This window comes from Cricetulus griseus, chromosome 3, assembly GCF_003668045.3.
Source record: "Cricetulus griseus strain 17A/GY chromosome 3, alternate assembly CriGri-PICRH-1.0, whole genome shotgun sequence".
Classification (NCBI taxonomy): domain Eukaryota; kingdom Metazoa; phylum Chordata; class Mammalia; order Rodentia; family Cricetidae; genus Cricetulus; species Cricetulus griseus.
Window position 1 is genome coordinate 161552621 of NC_048596.1, and position 27091 is coordinate 161579711.

Below are 27091 nucleotides of genomic sequence, written 5' to 3' on the forward strand. Positions count from 1 at the left end.
GAAGTATTTCTAGTATTAATTTGATTATTAATATTTTTATTTTTTGTCAATAAATAATGTTGCAAATGAAGCTCTTTTAATAATTTGTTGCTTATTATAATTTTATTTAACACTCAAGACTTCTATTTATTCCTGTTCTATAAAGTAATAGCAGGAAAATGTTTAATTAGTGGCAATGATTTTTATCTGAAATATACTAATATGATATCAAGAGACGTAACAAATCTTACATGTGAAGACAGAGTGCTGTGGTATGTTTTTCCCTTGTACATAATTCAGTTAATGCTGAAACAGGAGCATAATTTAAATCTTAGATATTTGGATTTTAAATTTTAAGTGTGAAATAGTGGTCCTGGATTTTTCATGAAAAATCATCTATGTTCAGGTTTAGTGCTACAACTTTTCAGAACAATCCACTTAAAAGACTAACATCATAGTCTAGTGATTGCTCAGGTAACTCTTAATCATTCACTCATGGTTTTATTCACAACTGTCATCATAAGAACAGAAAAACATATGTAGATCATAACTGAGCAAGCTGAGTTACTCTGTGGCCAAGGCTATGTGGTGGCTATGTGAGTCACACTTAAGTTCTTCTGCCCTACTTCATTATTGCATCTGATTCTAAGTAGCCTTCAGCAAAGTGAAGACATTGTGAGGACAAAGATTTCATTTGCTTACTAAGTATTTATTGAATACCACTGTATGCCAGACTGTATTGGCACCGGGACTACTGCGGTGAATGTAAGTAATCAGGAGCACATTTAGGATGTTACCCTTGTCAGGTTCCTACACCTACATGGTGGCTCACAGACACCTGCAACATCAGTTCCAGGGCATCCAACACACACTTCACCAGGCATGTTGTGAACTGCACAAATGTAAATGTGGCAAACACACTTATAACCTTAAAAATGTAAAGAATATTTTAAAAACATATTAGGAATATTAAACTTTGTTGAATCAGCTCTGACTTTGCAGAAATTACATGATATCACTAATCTTTTTGGCAAGGTACTCTTCTACTACTTGACTATAAATACAAAGAGAAAATGGAATCACTAACTGAATGATTGGTATTCTTAAGGTCACACATTAAACACCAGCTGTATTTATTCTCATTCAGTGGATTTTATGGGCCTTGCTCCTTCTCTAAAGGGCACTGAAAGAACTTAGTAATTTTTTTTTACTAAAAATGAAATGTGAATGGTACACAGCTTCTTCACATCTTTGGATTAGGTGAAGAAGCAAATTGACTTTCTTCTAACACAATCATGTTGCCCATTTGCTAGTTTGTGTTTTGTTATTTTGTTTCAAATGTTTCTTACTCAACTTGAGCTTTTCTATGGCAACATATACACAAACATGTGTATAAGTGACTTTCAGTTAATAGCTAAGAACACACACATACACAAATAGTTTGGGGGCAGTCTGCTATTTAAAGCAGAAAATGAAATTAAAGATTAGGGACCAGACTTCTCAGTTAAAGATTGTTTTATGAGACTGTGCTATAAGGACAAAATAATCTGGTTTGTCTTCAGAGAGCTGTGTGTTCAAATTTAGACCATCATTTAATACATTCCTTGTGTCTCGGTGTAGTATCATCCTCATAGCTTTGCTAGGACTTTGAGACTGGGTGGTGTATGTGAACTCACTGTATGATGTATTTTGGTTAGGCATTCAAGTTTCATTTTTCCATTTTAAAAAACTTTACAAGTGGTAAATAAATACCTTCTTACATGGTATTTAGATAATCTGAGCTTTAGGGAATAAGAGAACACTAGTTTCTTTAGTGATGATCTTTTAACCATTTGTTGTGTCTTCCTAAGCCTTTGTAAACATTCAGTACCTGTATGTGCACATGTAGTTGGAGACATTACACGCTTAGTTTTTAATCTTATATTGCTATAGTTAGGGTCAAGCTACATGTCAAGAACATCTTACTCTATATCATTACAATTTTTGGATTTTTCTCATTTCAAACATTTTATTGTTCTGTAAGTGTAAATGCAAGTATAAGATATTAGCTATTAGTATTTTGAAACTTAATGACATAGCTATTTTTGTCACATTTAGAGTAAAAACATAGAATACTACTATTTATCGGAATTTTATTTCCTTATATTTTCATTGTGAACGCAAAATTTAACAGAATTTATTTTTTTTACAAACATAGCTATCGTTTAACACCTGTCATAGCTTTATTAAATATATTATATGTAACACTTATATATTCAAAAAATCTTGTAGAAGAAGTCCATAGTAATTAGTCTGATAAGAGGATTTTAATGTATGTTACTTAGAGGTATTTGCCATGTATGTGTGTGGGTGTGTTTGTGTGCAACCGTTTGTGCATATGTGAGTATGTGCCAAGCTATGAGTGTGGTTAGAGGATACTGTTCCTGGCCTGCTACTTTGAAGTGGGGTCTCTTGATGTTCAAAGTTGCATTTGTTAACTTAGCTGGCCTCTGATCTGGGAGGAGTTCTCCTGTTTCTGCCTGGTGTCTCTCTGTAGGAGCTCGGGGACCACAGATGGCACTGTGTACTTATCTGGATTCTGAAAATCCAGACTCAAGTTGTCACACTTGGATGCCACCTTATAGCTGGAGTTTCTTATTGTGCCATGTCCCACCACCCTTCAGCCCCAAATAAGCACAAAGAGACATATGTTAATTATTAAACTATTGGCCAATGGCTAGGGCTTCCTATTGGCTACCTCTGTCTTAATAACCCATAACTACTAATCTGTGTATTTCTACATGGACTTATCTTACCAGAGAACGCCTGGCACTTCCTATCCTCCTGGTCTCTACATGAAGTCTCCTCGAGGCACCTCTCTGCCTTTCTCCCCAGCATCCTCCTCCTCTCCTAGCCCCACCTATCTTCCTGCCTCCATCGGCCAAACAGTGTTTTTTTGTTTTGTTGTTTTTGTTTTTTTTTGAAACAGGGTTTCTCTGTGTAGCTTTGGAGCCTATCCTGGCACTCACTCTGGAGACCAGGCTGGCCTCAAACTCACAGAGATGCGCCTGCCTCTGCCTCCCGAGTGCAGGGATTAAAGGCATATGCCACCAACGCCCGGCCATGTTTTATTCCTCAAAAAGAGAAAAAAATATATGGGAAGAACATCTGCCATCAACACAGAGCCTTCTCTCCTGTCTAGCTTAGAAATAGTTTTATTAACACAAAAGCATTTTATGTAATTTTCCTGTTATCTTTGATTTTAAAAAGAGATTTAGAATTATCTCTTTCAGAACCTCTTTTGGAAGGAAATCATTACCAAAGTTCATGTATCCAATATAAAATTTCATAGTTTAATAATGCTTTAATGACTCCTTTGAATGTTAGTCTATATAAACAAGTAAAATTTTAAGGGTTCATGAATCATTTAATACAGCTCCAAACACCTCTTCAATAGGTTTTAAGAAAATAATAGTATTGCAGTTATGAATATGTATTTACTAGGCCTTTTCATATATCTCCAAGTAAGTAGCATTCACATGTATAAACATACACAAATTGTTTAATTAGGCATGTCAAGAAATAAAAAGATTGGGAAGTAAAAATAATAACAGCACAAAATAAAAATTATTTATAAAAAAAAAAAAACCTGAGTGCCTAATGGTTTTTCTAGTTATTTGGGGCAATTTAGCAGCAGATTCAGTTTTATTCTGTTCTGTCTTAACATAGAATGCCATATAGACAGCCACATGAAAACAGTTATGACCGCATGGAGCACAGCTGCAGTAACAACATATAAAGTTGTGTCTATCTTTGAAGGGAACAGGCTAAGTCTTGGGTGATCTTCAAGGCTACCTTTGGTTTTTCTGCCAGCCTGTTTCCTTAGATACTTTCCATCCTGTAATGTAAGGTCACCATGCCAGGGCTCCTTTCCCTCAGTTCTCAGTTGTCCTCAGGAAGGGAAGATGGGCTAGTGGCTTGGACCATTAAGTCCTTCTGTGACAGGTTCCTGAGGGGGAGGACTGGGAATGGGAAAATAAAGAAGACAGGAAAGCTGGTACCACGGGGCTTCCATACTGCTGGCTATGTCAACAATGTTTATTAAGAAGTACGACATCTTATATGTGGTTTTCAGGGGGGAATGGGCCAAGGTCAGCAGAGAGCTAAGTCAATAATGGCAAGAGAATGAAAGATACCTTAGACACAGCTGCCTTAGGACTGATAACCACAGACATACAGGAACCAAAACTTTGAGGCCCTGGCACTAGCCTCAGACCGGTCCTTGCCAAGCCTATCTCTGGGTGAGGACACAGCAAGGACCCAGAGCCTTTGTTCCCTTTGTCCTTTCATTAGGGCCTCTGGGAAAGCTTTTGGTCTGTTGGACTCCCAAAGGATTACAATGTCCTTTCCATCTTCCGAGCCTCAAGTATCACTGGGCACATGGACCCAGAAGCACCAGAAATGCCAGTCTAGGCTTACCCTTCCCATGCAGAGGTTTCAACCAACAGCCTTCGTTGTCTCTGAGAATCTGTGAAGCTATATGCTTTCCCTTTGTGGGATTAGGCTGTCTCATTGGGAGGTCTGCAATGTTCATTCATTAGCTAATTGTTTTATGTACTGTTACACTGCTAGATTCAGAGGAGAGATTCCCTTTTATGAATATCTGAGACTTTTGTTGTATCAAGTTATTCAGGTGAAAAGTTCAAACAGTTGAGGTTTTTCTTTGGATCTCATATTCAAGGACATTTTTTTTTTTAACCCAGGGAATTATTTCTGTATCCTTCAAATAGTATTGCTTACAGTAAACAAAAAGGGGGAGCTGAGAACAATTGGTCTATAAAGAAGTAAATAAATAATAGTAGGAAATAGTGGACCAAAGTTAACTGGAAGATAGTGAGAATTAGGACCCTAGGAGCGGCAGAGTTGAACTTGCAGTGGCAGGTAACATTGGAGCTACATCTGATTCTGCGATTACAGTCCATCCTGGCAGGTGTCTGGGAAACTGGAAGGAAAATTGGACACAAACAAATGCCAGTGGTGTGGGAAATACTAGTAATAAGGTGGTGCATTGAGGGCCCAACAGAATTAGACAATCGCTTGGGCACTGTCATCTTTCCTTGTCATGACAGCTTTTTGAAAACATTGGCATATTTACAGCCATGGCCTAAAATCCCAGGGGAGAGGTACTCTATGCTATCCCCACATTTTCTGCAGGAGCCTATTCACAGCTTCCAAGTGCTTTGGGAAAGGGGCAGTTAGTTGTGTATTGCATTCCCTTGTTTAAGGAAGGGTTGGCACATTTAAAGGAATTGTGTGCCTACCTTTTCAGGCTGTACCCTAATTTTATAGACAAATTTCAGAATTTGGAGGGTACCCCTTGAAGTTTGCAGATTCTAGCAATCCAGAACAAAAAACTGCACAGGGATGCATACTAAGTTAATAGAAATAGAGGCAGTTTGTTAAGAAGCTGGGGGAATACATGTGCTGAAAAACACTGGGCTAAAGACTCAGAAAGTTAAAAGTCAATTTATACAGTACCCACCTATCCCATGTTTGTATAGCCTAGGCAGTTCTTGCATAGAGTCCGGGTCTGAAGGGTTTCTAGTCCTCTGCCAACTGCCTTCTTTCATATGTTTGTTTTAAAATATATTTTTTTATTCCTAATTATGTGTATATGTATATATGCATTTGAGTGTGCATGCAGATGCCTGCAGAGAGACTTAAGATACCCCTGTTGCCAGAGTTACAGGTACTTGTGAACTACCCTGTGAATGTTGGGTGAAACCCTGTTTCAAAAGTAAAAGTAAAATAAAAGAAAATGTTATTACTGATTACTTTTCCTTTGACCTCAGATTTTTGGCACTCTTTTTTTTTAAATATAAATTTTATTTAAAGTAGAAACAATCTTATTTTACATATCAATCCATTCCCTCTCCCTCTCATCCTTCCCTGTTCCCCACAGACACCCCCATCCCATCCCCTATCTACTTCCCAGGGAAGCTGAGGCCTTCCATGAGGGAATCATCAAAGTCTGTCAAGTCATTTGGGGCAGGGCCTAGGCCCTCCCTTGTGTATCTAGGCTAAGTGAGTAACCCTCCATGGGGAATGAGCTCCCAAAGTACATTCATGCAATAGTGCCACTGCCAGAGGCCCCATAGACTGCCCAGGCCTCCTAGCTGACACCCACATTCAGGGGGCCTGGTTTGGTCCTATGTTGGTTCTCCAGCTGTCAGACTGGGGTCCGTGAACTCCCACTTATTCAGGTTAGCTGTTTCTGTGGGACTGTGCTTTATCACGTCTGATTTTTTGGACTCTGTAGTTCACACATCCATGCATTATTTTGCTGGTTAGGAAAGATACAACATAATTGTGATCATGAAAATGGTCGTCAATCATATCAAGGTGTTTTAAGATTATGGACTGTCTTAGTTGGGTTTTCTATTGCTGTGATAAAACATCATTAAAAGCAGCTTGATGAGAAAGGTGTTATTTCATCTTACACTTTGTTGTAACAGTTCTTCACTGAGAGAAATCGGGTCAGGAACTAAAGCCAGAGCTGTGGAGGAATGCTGCTTAATGGCTTGCTCCTTGTAGCTTGCTTACCCTGCTTTTATAGTGCTCAGGACCACCAGGCCAGGGTTGGCATCACTCACAGTGGGCTGAGTCCTCCCACATCAATCATAACTAAGGAAATCCACCATAGACTTGTCTGCAGGCCAATCTTATGGAGGCATTTTTCTCAATTGAGGTTTCTTCTTCCTAAATGACTCTAGCTTGTGTCAACTTGACATAAATCTAATCAGCACAATTGACCCCTTGTCAGCTCGACATACAAATGCATCACTATTCAACTAGAATGTTTTTCTCATTTGTCTTCAAGATGACATGTTAATATGACAAAGTAGAACATTCTAACTTTTAAAAATCCCACAGTCTTTAAAAATTCAAACACCTTAAAAGTCCAGTCTCTAAAATATTCAGAGTTCAGACCTCCCTAAAATATTCAGTCTGTCTAAAACCTCTAAATCTCTGTAGAACTCCAATCTCTGAAGGAGACCTCTGAACAGTGGAAGTTCCCTCCCAGACCCTGGGTTAGGCACAAACCACACCCAAACACCTGATTTCCCAAAGATCCTTTATCAAGCCTGGAAGGAAAGATATAGCGGCTTCTCTCTGACTCAGGCAGAAAACAGCAGCAAATGACCTTGCAGGTGTCATTCTTAAGAGGAGAATGGGGATGTCTGTGTTAGAACGGGCTAGGATGCTGTGGTAAAGGAGATAGGGGATGAGGGAGAAGAGAAGGGGACAAAGGAAGGGAATAGGGGGACAAGATAGAGAGAAGACAGACATGGCACATAGGCAAATGGCAGTTTATAAAGGTAAAGGAGGAAGCACTCTGTTAGGATGAGATGTTTAATTTTAATTAGGCTTGTTAATTAGGTGAGCCAAAGGGGCCTTCTGATTGCTGGACTTTGGTAGTTGGCTTCAGGAGGAGGAAGTAGCCAAATAATGGAATAGACCTTGGCGGCTAGCTTTAAGAATGTAATCTAATGGTTTTTAGCAAGGCAGAGGGAATAGAGAAGAAGGGTAAGGCCTGCCAGAAGCGCCTGCTCAAGTGGGCCAGTGTCCCTTAAATCTCTAAAATTTCAGTCTCTTAACTATGGGCTCCTAAATGGGTCAAGATCAGGCTTGAGAAACCCACAGAAACAGCTGACCTGAACAAGGGAGAGCTCTTGGTCCCCAGACTGATAGCTGGGAAACCAGCATGGAACTGATCCAGACCCCATGAACGTGGGTGTCAGTGAGGAGGCCTCGGAAATCTATGGGGCCTCTTGTAGTAGATCAGTACTTATCCCTAGCGTAGGAATGGACTTTTGGAGCCCATTCCACATAAAGGGATACTCCCTCAGCCTAGACACACGGGGGAGGATATGACAGACTCTGAAGACCCCCCCCCATGGGAGGCCTCACCCTCCCTGGGGAGCAGAAATAGTATGGGATAGGTAGGGTGTTAGTAGGGGGCAAGGGAGGAGGGGAGGGAACTGGGATTGACATGTAAAACAGTCTTGTTTCTAATTTAAGAAAAAAATTGAGAAAAAAGGATATTTATGTAAGCCCCCCCCCCCAAAAAAAAATAAAAACTTAACTGTGGGCTACTCTAAAATAAAAAATAAGTTGCATACATGAAGGAAGAATCAAGGCACATTCACAATCAAACTAAAGCAAAACTAAATTCCACCAGTGTAAATCATTGAGTATCCACTGTCTGGGATTCACTCGTCATCTTTTGGCCTCCAAAGGACAGTTACACTCCTGGCCTTGCCATTCACAACACACGCATAGCTTGTCTTGTAGTCTCCAGCCTATTGTTCTACACAATGCTGCTTTGCTTGGCAATGCTACTGGAATCTTCAAAATGCCATAGTCTCCTGCTGCAACTAGGCCATATTTCCACCAGTAGCCACTCCTGGGCTCTCTTTAGGGACTTTCTCCCTGCCAGGTGGTGCCAAGCTTTAATTTCTATGACCCTCTCAATCCTGGGCCTTTTACTCTATCTGAGGCTGCACCTTCACCAGAGGCCTCTCCCATCCCATCTTCAGGATTCCAGCCATGCCACACAGTGCCAAGCCTCAGCTGCTCTCTATGACCTTTTGATCTGGCACCACCTGGGTGAGTCTTATACGGCCAAGTTCTGCTGCCAGCATGAGATGAAGTGGAGGGGAACCACAGTTTCTGTGTGCTGACCCTGAGGATATTCTCTCAGATTTCCCCTCAGTAATACTGCTCTCTTCTCATCACAGCTAATTCTTCAGCCTCAGCTTACTAAAGCTGTAGATCCTTAATTCAAAGTATCTCATAAATGACACCAGAAGTCTTTAAGGGGCTCTTGAACTTCCATTTGGAATTTCATGTCAGGCCTTCATTGTATGTGTTTCTTTCAACATTTTCATCTTCCAAGCTCCCAATTCCAGAGCAGCCCACTGAGTTTTGAGTACTCAATAGCTTTCAGTCCAAAGTTCACCTGCTACCACAGTTCTCCAAACACTCTTGGTCAGGTTTGTCACAACTGTATTCCCTGTTGGTGCCAATTTCTTTTTTAGTTGGGGAATCTATTTCTGTGGTAAAACACCATGGGGAAGTAAAGATGTATTTTTCCTTACTCTTTTGAGGTGACAGTCCATCAGTGATGGAAGTCGGGGCAGGAACTCAAGCAGTACAGGAACCTGAAGGCAGGAATTGAAGCAGAAACTATGAAAGAATCCTGTTTACCATCTTGCTCATAATGGCTTGCTCAGTCTACTTGCTTTATAGCACTCATGGCACCACTCACAATGGGCTAACTAAAAAATAAAAAAGAAAAATTCTTTCTCATGGCTAATCTGGTCTGTACATTTTTTTTTTTAAATTGACAATCCCTGTTCCAAAATGACACACTAGCTGCTTAAACACATGTATTCTTCAGGAAGGTACAGTGAAAATCTTATAAATCAATAAATGTTATAAATATGATGATTTGACTTTTATACTTTTCTGCTTTGTTCTGAACAGTCTTTCTTTCCTTCCATCCCCCTCTTCTTCCTTCTTCTCTCTTCTCTTACTCCCTTCTATCCTCTCCCTCTCTCTTTGCTTCCTTCCTTCCCCATGTCTCTTTCTCCCTCCACTGTCCTAGGGATTGAACTGAGGACCTTGTGTTTGCTAAATGTGCATTTACATATTACTACATATGTATTTTAAAGAATTCTTCCTAAGCCAGGAGTTGGTGGCACATTCCTTTAATCCCAGCACTTGGGAGGCAGAGGCAGGTGGATTTCTGTGAGTTTGAGACCAACCTGGTCTACAGAGCGAGTGCCAGGACAGCCTCAAAGCCACAGAGAAACCCTGTCTCGAAAAAACAAACAAACAAACAAAGAATTCTTCTTGTTTGTTTGCATGAAAATAAAAAGTAAACAAATACCCCCTTCATGGGTGTTTTTTTTTTTTTGGTGAAGAAAAATTATATAACAATGCTTTTAGTAGGATTAGTAGTAAGTGCAGTGGCATTAAAAACTAATATTTTAGTCTGAAACCATGGTTAATCAATACTATCTTCTAAGTCACCTGCCATTGGGTTCTGTTTCACATATTCAACTTCTATCCATATGCACTTACATCCTTTACCTAATTGCAATGGAAGTCCATGTTCATTTTTGTGTGGAATCTGTATGTTTTGTATGTGTTTATATGTATTTGTGTGCATTCATTGTGTTGCGTGCACGTGTGCATGTGAAGGCCAAGGGTTGTCATCAGGTGTCTTCCTTGGTCACTCTTCACCTTAGTTTTTGAGACTGATTCTCTCATTGACATTGGAGGTCATGGGTTTAGCTAGAATGCCTGGCCGTCAGCTCTGAGGATCTGCCTGCCGCCAAGACAACAGCACTGGGGTTGCATAAGTACGCACACTGCCACACCTGTCTTGTTACCTGCCTTCTTGAGGATCCCGTGCCAGGTTTTTATGTTTATGTGGCAACTACTTTACCAACGGAGACTTCTCCTCCGACAATTGCATGTACTATAACAAATTATCTTTGCTAGTAGAGAAGATATAAGTAAAAACAAAAACATTATTTGCTCATAGTCTTTTCCCCTAAGCAACACTCTTGAGGCTACTCTTTCATGCTTAAAAAGTTGTGATCATTTGTATCTGCTGTTTCTCTCTTAGTAGGTGAACTTCACTGGGAATGTATAGTTTCCCAAAATTTTAATACCTACTAATTAGCAAAGGACTCATTGTTCTTTCCCAACTGACAAGCTTTTCTAACATTTGTATGTATCTTCAGCTATGGCAGTGGACAGAACTAGGCTCTTCTCTCCTACATAGTTGGAGGACAGTTGTTCTGGTGATCAGTGTATGTTTCCAAAGGTATCAATTCTTTACCATGGAACCATGCCAGTTGGTATCATTATTAAAACCCTTTAGAAAATATCTTAACGTGGAGCATATATTTCAAATTTCTATTTGTTTGCTTGAGGGGAGTGGCAGGCATGCTATGCCTCCTGTGGAGGTCAGAGGACAACTAATAGGTTTTTCCTTTTGCTATTCCATAGATCAAACTCAGGTTGTTAAGCTTAATGGCAAGCACTCCTACCTGCTGAGACATCTCTTAGCTCCAGTCTGGTTTTAAATTAACATATTGGACAGTAATTTTATGATCATAAATTATTTAATTTAATTTAAAAATAGACTTTTAATGTATTTCAACATGATTCATCTAACCTTGATAAATGGTAAGTTAATTTTTGTACTGTTTTTTTAAACTATGTGTTATGTGTCATCTGAATCTAGAGATGAGTTAATTATGACTGAGATGTTATGATTTCTGAGTGCTTTTAGCAAGAATGGAGATAGTACTTAGTCTGATGGCTGATGGTTTGGGTGTCTTCCTTTCACATAGTAGCTGAGAAAGTGGATAGTCAAGTGCTCAATTTTCTGTACTGACTTTGTGGCAAATCATCATGATTGTTGTGTATTCTGTAGCTTTTGAGCAGCATGCTCTTCTGATGTCTTGGAATAGTTTTCACCACTGAGAAACAAGTGAGTTTTGCTTATATTTAAGATAGCAATGCAAGAGAACCAGAAATTTAAAAATGCCAGTATGAAACATAGCTGAATGTAGAGTGGATGGCTCTGGGATGTCTGAGCTACTGGAATACAGCTGAATATGTATGCAGTGGATGTCTCTGGGGTGTGTGAGCTACTGAAACATAGCTGAATAGCTTTGGGATGTGTGATCTTTGTTGCTCATGGTTTTTGAAGTATGATCATTCCACAAATATTGTGTACTAAGTATTAGCATAAGTAATGTGGTTAGACTTAAGAACCTGTGCTAAGATCTGTTTCTCATTGATAGGAATCATCTGGCTACTCCATGAGTATTCAGGTACTGGGTTGCTAGGCCTGGTTGGTGTACGAAACACACTGTTGGATATATTGGTTTGTTTGATGGTGGGGCATTGTGTAGGGCTTTTCTCTGCTTGTTAAGACTCTTCTCTGCTCTTTTCTTACTGAAATTTTTACTGGGAATGAATAGGGTAGTTCAGAAATGAATTGAAAATTATATTGTTGGTTATTGCATCATCATTTATTTAGAAAATTTCACCATTTATCTGTGTGAAAATTACTTGATTTGATGAGTTTTCATTTTTCTTTTAGGCTCAGTTTATGAACCTCTTAAAAGCATTAATCTTCCAAGACCTGATAATGAAACTCTATGGGATAAATTGGATCATTATTACAGAATTGGTAAGCACCACCTGAGGAATCATAGTAGCTATGACTAGTACTCACTATTCTATAATTATATGTCATATATTATGTTGAGATATTATTCTACAATTTGAAGATGGGGTAGTTTCACTGCTAAAGTAGCTATATATTCCAGTATTTACCTTTGCACTGTGAGGACCAGTTCTTTACCAGGAGAAAGATAACCAATATTCTGGGGAAGATTTGTTTAGTCTGAGAAAACAGTACTGAGTATAGTGGCCCAACCCAAGCTCAGCATCCAGGAGGTGGAGATAGGAGTATTATGAATTTCAAACTAGTTATATAGTAGGACTGTGTCTTAAGAAAATATAAACAAACAACAGCAAAAACAAGGAAGTGTTAATGTCAGAGCTGGAGAAAGGCAGTTGTCTAGAAGTAGAATGGAAAACTTTCTTTCAAGCACAACATGGCTGGTGCACTCTTGAACTTATAAAGATCTGTGTAAGATTGAGCCTAATAACAATGGGTCATGGAGTGGAGGGGCCTTATGGGATTTACACTTGGTTGATAGGGAAGGGAAGGACGTTTTCTGTAGTCATATATTCAGTGGTAAGGTGCCGAGGCTCCTGTAAGCAAATCTTTACTCTTGTAAGCAACCCTTTGGATCACCAAAGGAATGACGGAGGCATTAAGTAAGAGGAGGCTAGTTGGGAAAAGGTAATGGTGAGTATGATCACCTCAAAAATGTCATAAGGAACCCATTATATGTAACTAATGTATGCTGTTAACATTCTTTAAGTGAAAAGAGATAGAAAAAGAAAAAAAGGTGTTATATCTTAATGCAGATTACATTGATTGAGTATATTTTGGGGAAAGCAGTGTTATTTATACAGAACATTGTTTAGACAAAAATAAAGTTTCCTGTAGATAATATAAAATTGTCCTGTGGGGTTTCTGTTTTCCTAGCTTGGAACTCCGTCAAACAGAGGAAAGCACTGATTTCAGGCCCTTGCTGTGTCCACAGCTGTTTTTGCTATATAAAAATGAGATTTTACTTGGGGAATTTAAAAAGATCCCTAACCTGTACAGTTCAGTAAATAATAACACTTTGGTAAACACAAGTCATCAGTGAAATACAGGCCTCTGGCCTATTTTGTGGTCTTCCTTCTTCTTCCCTAAATTGTGGGTTATTTAGCTTCCATAATCCAGAACTGGTGTTATGACTTAGGAAGTCAATGATATGTATTGTACATTTGCTTTAAGTTTTCTTACTTAACTGAGTTTGACAAAAATATTATAGTCATATTTTTTTGGTTAATCTTTTTTGGTTAATCTTTTCTCCCTTGTGTCTGATGTTATTTTAATAAGATTTGCATCATTTATTAACATCAGCCAGCATAATTACAAGCTTTTAATGCTCTAATTAGTTGAGTGTTTTCTTCAAAACTATAAAGACACCTTCCTGCAGTGTGGATTTCCACTTGGCCAGTGTGACATGAAATGATGTAACATCTTTGAAAATTTTATGCTATAGCTAATTTAGAAACAACAAAATTTTCAAAAAAGAATGAAGAAACCAAGGTCTGATTGTACACTCATTCTTTGTCATCACCTTTTTTTTTTTTTTTTTTCTTGTAGTCAAGTCAACAATGCTGATGTATCAAAGTCCAACTACAGGTCTCTTTCCTACTAAAACATGTGGTGGAGATCAGAAGTCCAAAGTCCATGAGAGCCTGTACTGTGCTGCAGGTGCCTGGGCTTTGGCTCTAGCATACAGGTGAGCTGTGTTTATTCTCCTAGTAGCTCTAACTTAACTAGTTTTATAGAACTAAAAGATTAAAAGGGAATTATAAAGCATATTTTGGAGATCATTTGATAAATTTGAGTATAGACTATGTATTATATAATACAATATCAACTCTTAAGTGTCTTGAGTGTAATTAATGGTGTTCATGGTTATGTAATGGCTTTTTTTTCTAGAGATACTTCTAATGTTTGTAGCTTTCAAATAGTAAAGAAAAATTATACTTAGATATGAAATACAAGATAAAGTAACGTTAATAGCTGGTGAATCTAGGCAAAGACTAAGTGGTTTACTTATTGTAGTATTCTTTTAACTTTTTTGCACATTTGAAGGTTTTGAAACAGCACAGAAGCAGGAAAATTGTTTTAAAAGAGTATATTCAATAGAGAGACTAAAGTCAGACAGCATCTTTTCCCAAAGACCTCAGAAGAGAATTCGGTCTTTCTTTGCTGGGCACATTATCCATGCAGAATTGGTGGGTGATGCCACCCACTAATCTGCCTGCTATCAGGGAAGAAACAGTATGAACAAATGCATGATATGCTTACTTTACTGGCTACATTAAATAAGATGTGCCAGTAGTGAAGGATTTACTTTTCTGACATTTAGCCCCCTGTGATATATGAGAGCTACAGAAACAGACTTTAGTATCCTGCATTTAAGGAGGCATCGATAGTTTTTATACAGTGGCAGTGATCTGCAGATATTTAAGTGAGCCAATGAGCATTCCATTCTGATTTGTTTTAGCAGTGGTTACTTTTTCTACTTTTTAAGGTCATTCATAATTGGAAGACTTTTTTATTTTATTTTATTGCCCAGAAAGAACATCTTAATCTAGTTTAATGATTAGATTTTAGCAATTTTTTTTAAGCAAGAGAAGTAAAATATGATCCATTGATTTTTAAACTAATACTTGAGAATCTGAAACTTGATGCCAGGAATATACCATATGTGTTATTTGGGTACATGTTTAGGGGAGGGCCTCTTTAAGGACTAATGTGCTTCCTGGGGCACAGCAAAGAATGCTTATGCCTATCTTAATTGCTGCTTCTTTGAATTCAACTGGGAATTATATATCATAACGAGATATCATGTCTGCAATTTCTAACAGTGAATTTAAAATAATTGTGGTTGAATTTTTTTCTAATGTAGAACTAAGCTTTCAGTTTTAGCTAGATCATTTAAAAAAATTCCCTTTTAAAAAGAATTGACTCACTCCTGTAAATCAAGGAAAAACTGCACAAGTTTTACCATAAGGGTTTTTTTTTTTTTAAAATTGCATTTCTACATTTGCTGAGAAGATGTAACTTCACTAGAAGAATTAGTAGATGCCACCAGAACATTGGATTAGTCAGTAGCTAAATACTTAATTATCAAAAGCTCTACTCCCTTTTCAAATGCAATTCCAATTTGTTTCCTGAGTTATCTCTCTCACCCAGGCGCATTGATGATGACAAGGGAAGGACCCATGAGCTGGAGCACTCTGCTATAAAATGTATGAGAGGAATTCTCTACTGCTATATGCGTCAGGCTGATAAGGTAAAGCATGAGGACTGAAATTCTCATATCGTTTATGGGATTAATTTAACCAGTACTGCAGTAGCATCTTCTGAAGAACACACTTTGAAAAAGATAAAGCCACGTCCTAGGACAGTCCATTGAGTTTAACTCAGCCTCTCCCTTCCCAACCCAAGCCTTTGACATCCTGAAACTGAGGTAGCACCTTCAGTGAGAGATGATTGAAAATTATTGTTTAGACTTGAATTTGTATTCATGATTTGTTTTGTTTTCTATGATAAAGATCCAGATTCTCAGGAAGCTATCAAATATGAATAGTTCTAAACATCTTATTATTTAAAGAACATCCATGTCAAAATTCATTTTGGATGTGTGAATTGCTGTGGCAAAGGGAATTTTAAAAGTATAATGTCTTATTCATTTGCATGCAAAGAGGCCTGGGATTACAGCTTTATAAAGCAAATAGAACTTTATGGTATTATATGGGAATGAAAGAAACAATACACCTAGCATGGTTTGTCTAAACTGTAAAGTTCTAGACAAATATAGTACACTGTTCCCTTTATTAACCTACTATGTTGAATCCCTAACTCCTAAGAACATGTCCACATGTATCCTTCAGTATGTTGTGGGTTCCTAAGATGACATCAGTTGTAATAGGATGTATCAAGGCCATAGTTTATGGTTCATTACAGCAAAAGGGCATAGAACATGACTGAAGCAAGAGGCACCTGGTAGTGTGTAGGAAACAAGGCACCAGCTTCTCAGGGCAGCACATGTTAGCTGCTGCATCTTTTTTTTCTCCCCCTCAAGATTTTTATTACTGTAGGTACCCTCTGTCTAACACCCAAATTCCAGACTCCCAAGAGAATACATAGTGTAGCCTAAATCACATCAATTTTAGACATGCAAGCCACTCTTAGGAGAGAATAATGGAGCCCTTCCAAAATACACTTTACCTTACAAGGGCCAACGGTGACACTTGTAAACACTCTTTTCTGAGGTTGTTAGGTGCTGGGTTACTGTGCCAACTCTTTTCAGGACAGTCATCAAGTTTGTGCACTGGCTTCTAATCTTACCAGTTGTGTCATTTTAGATAAGCTGCCTTTCACATGCTTCTGTTTTTTTGTTGTTGTTGTTTTTTTGTCTGTAAAATATGAACCCAGGCTGGGCGTTGGTGGCACACGCCTTTAATCCCTATATATATGAGGAGAATGAAGTAGAGTATAAAAAGTACTTGGGGTAATGGTACTCCAAGTGTCAGTGCTTCCCCTCTGCTGTTAGACTGCACCCTTCAGGTGTGTTTCCAGCTTCTTCACTTGAGCAAAGATGCACAGCAGTGATCTCTTTGTGCTTTGTATGTCATGATCATATGAATATATTGTTTTAACTTGTACTTGAAAAAATTTTCAAATGTGATAGCAGATCTTTCTGAGATCTATCCTTGAAGTTACAACTTTAAAAATATTATATTTTGCCAATATAATGCGGCAGCATCATTGACAGAGAAAGAGTGCACTTAATACCAGCTGAAAGGAACGCATCCAACAAAGTCATCTCTTGTCTACCAAGATCTGATTTTGCAATAATCATTGCAAAGATTGTTCGGATGCTAAAAGAAAAGTCATATGTTGTACTTTGGCTTGCTGGATTAAATTTATATGGCATGCATTAATTTGATGTAATTATGGTTAAATTTTTTAAGTGTGATAATACTGTTCACTTCCCAAGTATCCCTTCATGAATGCTGAGTATCTTTATAAGGTCAGTGTTTCTCTTTAGGAAGTATTGTAAGAGCCATTTATTTCATGTGCTTGCTAAACAAGATGACAGATATTCCCCTCTCCCTGTGGCATGATTAGACATTGGGTAGTGACCCTTTCTAAATATTACTCACTTTTACCAAGTAGTTGCCACAGTTATGTTTTCTTTTAAGTAGAGATTGAGTTTAATTTAAACTATTTGAAATCCCTCAAATTATAAAGATTAACATTGCTTTCCATAGGCATAATTAATGTAGATCATTAAAATGAATGGTGAGTTGGATCATTTTTAATTTTTATCTTGCTAAAATTAATTCCCTGCAGGAGACATAAACAATGCCCACACCTCTTTCTAGAGTGCTAGTGACAACCTGAACTACTGCACTGAAGTTTACTCTGGAGAATCAGTGGGTTTATTAGGATGATTTATAATGAATGGGTGAGGGGTTATGGGCAGGAGTATACGTGGTCTTAAAGCAGCTACACTGGAAGGTCTGCACCCAGAGTGCATGGTGACCTGCCCATGGCTGTATAGATGGAACCCCTCCCTAGTTCTCCCTTGCCTCTGTATTCTAGCTCTTTTCTGGTGGTGATCCCATCACCCCTTGTACCTATTCCAGTGATGGGCTGTCAACAGTCAGCAAGTCCAGCCATGATGATCTTTTGTAATCTGGCACAGCTAAATTCACGAAGATGGTGGCAGATGATGACTCAGAGAATAGTCCTATACAGCATTGTCCATACCACATATAGATCAGGGTTTCAAGTATTTTTATTGTCATAAGCTTTCTTGACTCCTGTATATTTTTGCAGTGGGGAAGTAGAATTTATTACTGTAATTCACATGGAGTGTGGGAGGCTGATTGAGAGATTGGATGCTATCTCTAGATTAATGTTTACCATTTTTGTATGAACTCTTGCTGGAAGATGTGAACATACATCTACTCTCCAGAAAGAACATAAACAACAGAACAAAGTAGAGTTTTACCAAATCCAACTTGGCAAACCTATGAGTTTCTTATGCTTGCTTACATGGATGAAGGGTTACTTATACAGCATAGATGACTCAAAGCAGCCATACCACTAAAGAAAATGTCACCTTAGCATGTGTGACCACTTCCCCATGGCAGCAGAGCTGGAGTCTCCTCTTCAGTTAACCTTCCACACTATACATACTCGACCATCAGCCTGGGCCACAAACCACAGATAGGTCACACTTCTAAACAGCTGTGAAGGAGATATAGGATGGAGAGTCAGAGATTTCAGCTGAGGGTTGATTAACCTCCTCCTTAGAGGGAAAATCAACGGAATGCATCTTTTGAATCTTTTTTTTTTCTTTTTTGCTTGTTTGTTTTGTGACAAGGACTCTTTACAGCCCTAGTTGTCTTAGAACTCACTATGTAGTCTGGGATGGCCTTGAACTCACAGAGATCTGCCTGCTTCTGCCACTCAAGTGCATTACCGTGCTCAGAAACAGGCTGGATCTTAAGGATCTATTTCAGACAGCTACAGCAGCTCTGATGAAGTGAGTTGTTTTAGTTTTATATATGTTTCTGTGATTAAAATATCCTGACAAAAAGCCATTTTTGAGGAAAAAAAAAAGGTTTATCTGGCTGTCAATTCCAATTATAGTCCATCATTTTGGGAATATCAAGGCAGGAAGTCTCGCAACAAGTCACATCCCACCTATAGTCAAGAGCATAAAGGATAAGCACATACTTGCCTGCCTCTCCTGTGCAGCTAGCTCCCCTCTATTGTGCTCTTTGGGCCATTCCCCACCCCCATCCCCCCACTCCCCACCCCCCACCCTCAACTGTGGTGCTACCCATAATGTCTTGAGTCTTCCTACTACTAGAAATCAAGGCAAGCTCCTACAGATATTCCCACAGGTCAACCTGATCTAGATAATTCTTCAAAAAAGACTCTGTGCAAAAGTTTCTAGGTTTTTTTTTTTCTACAATGGGAACAGTAGGAGAAAAATAATCTGAACATCAATCACACCTTCTATTGCTTCTCTCCCTTCTGGGTGAGTCATTTTCTTCCTGAATCTAGCAGGGTGAATATTGTGTTATTGCATGTGGTGCCCAAACACACATGTGGAGGTCAGAGGACAACTTGCTGAAGTCAGTTCTTGTTTTCCACCAATTGGGTCTCAGGAATGGATTCAGGTTGCTTGGCAACAAGCATCTTCATCTGCTGAACTCTCACTTTCCTGTGAGTGTGTGTGTGTGTGTGTGTGTGTGTGTGTGTGTGAGAGAGAGAGAGAGAGAGAGAGAGAGAGAGAGAGAGAGAGAGAGAGAGAGAGACAGACAGAGAGACAGAGAGAGACAGAGACAGAGAGAGATGTGCATGTGCCATGGTGCATGTGTAGAAGGCAGAAGACACCTGAAAGGAGTGCATTCTCACTTTCCACTGTGATTCAGGGTCAGGCTTGCTGGCAAGTTTCTGTCTAGGCCTTTAAAGAGTAAAATTATCTTTTCACATTTTCTTATAGCTAAAGCAAACACTTTTGTGTGATTATGCTGTTTGGCCTCAAGACTTATGCTCTTTGTCTTCTGAAATCAATTCAGAATCTGGAAAGTCTAAGCTTTTCTTCTTTCACTGAGTCTCTCTGCATGTGTGGAATATGCTTCCTGGCATTTTTGTAAACATTAACTAAAAAATATTTTACATTTATTAGGGAGTGCATGGCATTGTCCTTGATTTGTAGGATATGAAGCAATATCATTTTGTGTTTTATTATTTTGTCTAGGCTCTTTTTTATTAATGTCTTACTTCCTAACATTCCTTTTGCTCTTGTCCTGGCTAATTTTATTTCAGCTGGCCACAAGCTAGAGTCCTTTGGGAAAAGGAGCTGCAATTGAGGAAGCGACCCCACCTTGCTGACCTGTAGGGAAGTCTGTGGTGCATTTTCACAATTATTGACTGGTGTGGGGGACTTGCCCATTGTGGGTGGGACCATCCCTGGGCCCCTGGGTTCTGTACAAAAGCCAGCTGATTAAGGCACAAGGAGCAAATGAATAAGTAGCACTCTTCAATGGCTTCTGCATTAGCTCCTCCTCCAGGTTCCTGTCCTGACCTCCCTTTGACTGTGATGTGGAAGTGTAAATGAAATAAACCCTCCCCTCCCCAGGTTGGTTTTGGTCCTCGTGTTTCGTCTCAGCATAGAAACCCAGCTGAGGCAGCTCTTTTCTTATTATCCTTGTGGAGAATGCCCGGAGCTTTTCATGGCTGATGTGCAGTTGGCTTGGAGGGCTTTCAGTGGTTGGGCTTCGTGCTTAATTTCATTTAAAACACTGATGAGTTTCCAACCAGTGAAAAATCACTGAAATTTTGTAAAAGTTGTTCTTCCAGAATACTCACAAAGATGGGATAAGTATTTTCCCTAAATGTGTGTTTTACAGCTATAAATTAAGAATGGATGAAAAACAACTGTACCAAATAAGCTGTTTACTCACAGTAGGAAAAGGTTTCAGGAAAAATGTAAAATACAAGTAAAATAAGTTATGATATAGGTTAGAAAAATGTGCTCCAACCGTTTCTTTGATCTTTACTTGGCAAATGCTAGGTGTGCTATAAAATACTAATTAATGTGTTTTGTTTCTTAACTGTTTTCAAGAGGACGTTTTGTTTGAAGTTGACATATAGCTTATCTCATTAATTTTCAAAGCTTAGGGAATTTGATTTTTTCTGAAATCCTAAATTACTTGTCTTTTAGCAGCTTTGAAATTCAAAGCCATTATATAACTCCCCATGTGAGCATCTTTAATCGTTTAGTGGTTAGTTTTCTTCTGACACAGTGGTTAGAAATAAAACCTCCTGCTGGGTTCTTACATGTCTTGAAGACAAATGACAAGCACCATCTTGTCAGTTTCAGCAGTGACTTCATTAACCTGACAAAAACCTTATCTTGTTAGATCCCTGTTAAAATAGTGTGCCCTTAGTTGTTGTCAGCTTGACACAAGTGGGATCACTTGGAAGGAGGGAGTCACCCTCATCAGGATGGCCTATGTTTAATGGTTGATATGGTAGGGCCCAGCCCACTGTGGGCAGTGTCACCTTTGGACATGCTGTCTTTGACTATATAAGAAAGCAAGCTGTGGAAAGCCAGCTGCTAAACAGCACTTCCTTCATGGTCTCTGCTGCAGTTTTGCCTCTTGTTTCCTATTTGAGTTCCTGTCCTGACTCCCTTCAATGATGGACTGTAACCCATAAGCTAAAGATCAGTCAGGGTTTTTAACACAGTAATAGAAGAGCAAACTAGGAAGAAATTGGGTACCAGAATGTGGGATTATTGATGTGATGGACCTGGCCATGTTTTGGGAGAGGATTGTGGAAGTCCTTGGAGCTTTTGGCTGGGAAAGCCATTGAGTGCTCCAAGGCTGTTCTTTGAGGGGCTGGAAAATAAAAGTATTGAGAGAAATGCAAACTATGGAAGCTTTGCTGGTGAGATCTCAGTGAAGTTTGACAGTTTCTTGAAGACTTTATTGCGGCTGTTCTTGTGATATATGTGAATTAAGAGTTTGTGAAGATGAAACATGGTATGTTTTACTAGGGCAATAGATGCTGGCTCCTGGGGCTGAAAACATAGCTATGATTAATAAAGACTAGCATCATTGAGGGAAGTGTTTCTTCAGGGTCAGGAACACAGCAAACTAGGACAGTAAGGAACATGAATCTTGTTTCAGTTCAGCCATAATTTTTAAATGGATTTTTATTTAAATCAAAAACAATCTTATTTCACACACCAATCCGAGTTCCCTCTCCCTCCTGTCCTCCCATGTCTCACACCGACCCCCCCCATCCCACCTCTCATTCACTCCCCAGGGAGGGTGAGGCCTCCCATGAAGGATAATCAAAGTTTGACACATCATTTGGGGCAGGACCTAGGCCCTCCCCTGTGTATCTAGGCTGAGAGAGTATCTCTCCACAGCGAATGGGCTTCCAAAGTCCATTCGTGTGCTAGGGATACATCCTGGTTTCACTGCCAGAGGCCCCATAAACTAGCCAAGCCTCCCAACTGAAACCACATTCAGGGGCCCTGCTTCGGTCTTATGCTGGTTCCCCAGCTCTCAGACTGGGGTCCATGAGCTCCTGCTTGCTCAAGTCAGCTGTTTATGTAGGTTTCCCCAGTGCGGTCTTGACCTCTTTGTTCATCACTCCTCTCTCTCAGAAATTGGATTCTAGAAGTTTGGCTCAGTGCTTAGCTGTGGAGGTTCTCTGATTCTGCTAAGGTAGTCATCATTGTCATTATAGGGGAAGGGCATTTAAGACAGCCTTTCTAATATTGCTTAGATTCCTAGTTGGTGTCATCCTTGTGGATATCTGTACAACTCCCTAGTGCTAGATTTCTCTTTAAACCTATAGTGGCTCCCTCTACTGATGTGTCTCTTTCCTTGTTCTCCTCTATTCCTCTCCCCACTCAATCTTCCTGATCCCTCATGTTCTCCTTCCCCCTCTTCTTTATCCTAACTCCCTCCTCCCTCCCCCCATGCTCCCAATTTGCTTAGGGGCTCTTGTCCCTTTCTCTGTCACTTGGGGACCCTGTATGTCTTTCTTAGGGTCCTCCTTGTTTCCTAGTTTCTCTGGAGGTGTGGATTGTAGACTGGTAATCCTTTGCTCTATGTCTAATGTCCATATAATGGTTGAGTACATACCATGTTTGTCTTTCTGTAACTGGGTTGCCTCACTCAGGATGGTTTCTTCTAGTTCTGTCCATTTGTCTGCAAATTTCAAGATTCTGTTTTTTTTTTTTTTGTTTTATTTATTTTTTTCTGCTGAGTAGTACTCCATTGTGTAACTGTACCACATTTTCTGTATCCATTTTTCAGTTGAGTGGCATCTAGGTTGCTTCCAGGTTCTGGCTATTACAAATAATGCTGCTATCAACACAGTTGAACAGATATTCTTGTTGTATGAATGTGCATCCTTTGAGTATATGCCTAAGAGTGGAATTGCTGGATTTTGAGGTAGACTGATTCCCATTTCCTGGAGAAACTGCCATACCAATTTCCAAAGTGGCTGTACAAGTTTTCACTCCCACCAGCAATAGAGAAGCGTCTCCCTTTTTCCACATCCTTTCCAGCATAAACTGTCGTTGGTGTTTTTTATTTTAGTCATTCTGACAGGTACAAAATGGTATCTCAGAGTTGTTTTGATTTGCATTTCCCTGGTGGAGAAGGATGTTGAGCAATTTCTTAAGTGTCTTCCAGCCATTTAAATTCCCCATATTGAGAAGTCTTTATTTATTTCTGAACCCCACTTTTTAATTGCGTTGTTTGGTGTTTTGGTGGCTAGCTTCTTGAGTTCTTTGTATATTTTGGAAATCAGCCCTCTCTCTGTCAGATGTAGGGTTGCTGAAGATCTTTTCCCATTCTGCGGCCTGCCATTTTGTCTTGTTGACTATGTCTTTTGCCTTACAGAAGTTTCTCAGTTTCAGGAGGTCCTGTTTATTAATTGTCAATCTTAGTGTCTGTGCTACTGGCATTATGTTCAGGAAGTGGTCTCCTGTGCCAGTTTGTTCAAGGGTACCTCCCACTTTCTCTTCTAAGAGGTTCAGTGTGGCTGGATTTATATTGAGGTCTTTGATCCATTTGGACTTAAGTTTTGTATATGGCTGTAGATAAGGATCTATCTGCAATCCTCTACATATCAGTTATGCCAGCGTCATTTGTTGAAGATGCTTTCTTTTTTCCATTGTATAGTTTTAGCTGCTTTATCAAAAATCAGGTGTTCATAGGTGTATGGATTAATATCAGGATCTTCAATTTGATTCCATTGGTCTACCTGTTTTTGTGCCAATAGCAAACTGTTTTCAGGACTACAGCTCTATAGCAGAGGTTGAAGTCAGGGATGGTGATGCCTCCAGAAGTTCCTTTATTGTACAGGGTTGTTTTTGGCTATCCTGGGTTTTTTGTTTTTACATGTAAAGTTGAGTATTGTACTTTCAAGGTCTATGAAGAATTGTTCTAAGATTATGATGGGGATTGCATTGAATCTGTAGATTGCTTTTGTTAAGATTGCCATTTTTACTATGTAGATCCTACCTATGCAAGAGCATGGGGACCTTTCCATTTTCTGGTATCTTCTTTAATGACTCAAAGTTCTTGTCATACAGGTCTTTCACCTATTTGGTTAGAGTTACCCCAAGATATTTTATGTTGTTTGTGGCTATTGTAAAGGGTGATGTTTCTCTGATTTCTTTTTCAGCCCCTTTATTGTCTACATATAGTAGGTCAGTTCAGCCATATTTTTGATTGGGAGTCTAGAATAATGTTCATTTCTTTGAGATAACAATCATGGCAGTAAGAAAAGAATGACTTTTGCTTGTGTAGCTCCAGGCTATTGCTTATGTTTTTATATAGAAATAGAATGTCTGTCTTCTCTGAGTCCCTCAGTTACTCTATAAATGGAAAATATGCATCCCAAATTATCTCCTCATTCTGTTGTTGCTTTTTAATACACTATTTTTTATTCTTTGACAATTTTGTATATACAAGTAATATGTTCTGATCATATCCACCCCAACATGTTCACCCCCACTTCATGTCTTCTACATTAAAAAGTATTTATTTATTTTATGTTTATGTACCAGATGTTTGCCTAGTGCTCTTGGAGGCTAGAAGAGAGTGTTGGATCCCCTAGGCTTAGAGTTACAGATGGTTGTAAACCACATGTGTGTGATGGGGATTGAAGCCAGTGCTCTTATCTGCTTAGCCATCTCTCCAGCTCCTTCTACCTTTCCCCCCTATTTGTTTTTGCAAACCTTTGAGTCCAGTTAAGCTGCCTGTTGGAATTTTGACTACTTTGTTGGCTGCTTTCATGGGGGTAATCATAGCTGCAGTGAATTCATAAGTGCAGTGACCATGTCATGACCAGAAGACTGTCTTTCATAGTGTGTCCCTTGTGTTCTCCATCCTTATATCTTGCTGATAGATCCTGACTAAGATTTTGTGGACTTTAGTCATATTTGTTTGTGCAGGGCCATGACACCAGGTCTCTTAGACCTAGAATAGAACTTTCTGTCATGATAGAGACGCTTTGTGTCCATATTGAGCATATATAGTTGCCTCATGTTGATATGGAGCAATTGAAATATGGCCAGAAATCTACATGCTACTTCTTGGCTTACATAAGCTTATGCAATTTTAATTAATTATAATTTGATTAGTCACTTGTAAAAAGTAGGTACTATTTTGGAGAAGGTAGCTTCTAGAGTCATACAAGAGAGTGAATGGAGAACCTTTCTTTATTCACATTACTTCTACTGCCAAATGTATGGATGCTTCACACCAAGCCAATATTTATTTTGAGATAGCCATCATTCTACTGTTTAATTCAGATCTACCAGAAACTACCTGGACTCAGTGTAGTAGCTTCCAGAGGCTGAAGGCTCAGTACTCTAAAACTGTCTCTGACTTCAGAGACTACTAGCAAGTAGTGGGCCCCCAGGTTACCCACATCTGACTTCACTATGAGTTTGAGTTCCTATGAGTTTTCCTTGGAGCCAGTAGTGCATTTCAACAGTTCATGGAATGAACATTGGCATCAGTAAATGTTGTTCAAATCCAATTGAGCAGGTCCTGAAAGGGGATGGATGTTCCTGTCTTTGGAGTTATCTCTTGTATTGTTTAGAATTTGTACTTTGTAATCTACAATGATTAAGACAGGAGCATTGGCCCATAGTCCTAGCTACTCCAGAGAAAGGGATAAATCCCCTAAGCTTGTTATTTGAGACCAGATTGGCCAACATAGCAAGAGACAGCCAACTTGGGAAAAAAGAAAAGCAACTGTCATGTAATTAGTAAATAAAAATGAGTTCTATATCTTCATAGAATTGTTACCTTGGTAATTATGTCTGGATGAGAAATGAAAATGTATTTGCTGTACCATAATTAAAGTGTGTTATCCTTAGAGAAAGCTTTTCCATTCAACTGTCATGTTAAGCATTCCCAGGTAACTGTATAGTTGAGTACCATCACAGGGACCTTAGTTTACATAAGAAACGTATGCTTTACTCAAAATCATATAAGGCTGGCTAACAAGGTGGCTCAGCAGGTAAAGGTGCCTGCCACCAAGTGATGACTGAGGTTCAATCCTCAGGCCCCACATGATGAAAGGAGAGAACTCACTCCCACAAGTTGTCTTCTAACTTTCCATAACATGTGTGGCACATGTATATACACTGTCTTAGTCAGGGTTTCTATTGCTGGGAAGAGACCCTATGACTACAGCAACTCTTATAAAAGAAAACATTTAATTGGGGTGGCTTGCATACAGTGGAGAGGTTTAGTCCATTATCATCATAATGGAAAGCAAGACAGCATGCAGGCAGACATGGTACTGGAGAAGGAGCTGAGAGTTCTTCCATATTGATCTGCAGCAATAGGAAGTGGTCTAAGACACTGGACATGGCTAAGCATATAGGAGACCTCAAAGTCCACTTCCACAGTGACACACTTCCTCCAACAAAGCTACACCTCCTAATAGTGCCAATCATATTCAAATTGAGAGAGCCAAACTAATGCCATGGATAGGCTCTTAATAATGGCCTAGTCAGAAACTAGGCCTCAGTTTCAGGTCATTGTAACTGAATGAGCAATTCTTGGAAAAAAAAAAAAAATCACAGCCCAGAGGCAACCAAACAGAAAGAGTCTGTCACCTTATGCTAGCTAAAGATAGCTTTCCCCAACCTGCATCTAGAAAGTTCATAACCTCTAAAACCAGCAACCAAGCCTGTAACCACCCGTACATATCCTTTACAGCCCTCCCACCAGCCGGTTTAAAATGCACCTACCCACCCAA

The 27091-nt window shown here is 39.2% G+C and overlaps 1 protein-coding gene across 10 annotated transcripts in view; it reads left to right on the forward strand.

Annotated features, from left to right (window-relative positions):
- Phkb (phosphorylase kinase regulatory subunit beta) overlaps positions 1–27091 on the forward strand; it is a 189094-nt gene that overhangs the window by 20551 nt on the left and 141452 nt on the right. For all 10 annotated transcript variants that reach the window (XM_027406294.2, XM_027406288.2, XM_027406296.2 and 7 more), the window contains 3 exons: positions 12149–12238; positions 13841–13979; positions 15446–15545. In XM_027406294.2, coding sequence (XP_027262095.1) covers positions 12149–12238; positions 13841–13979; positions 15446–15545 — 329 coding nt within the window. The remainder of the gene's footprint in view (positions 1–12148; positions 12239–13840; positions 13980–15445; positions 15546–27091) is intronic.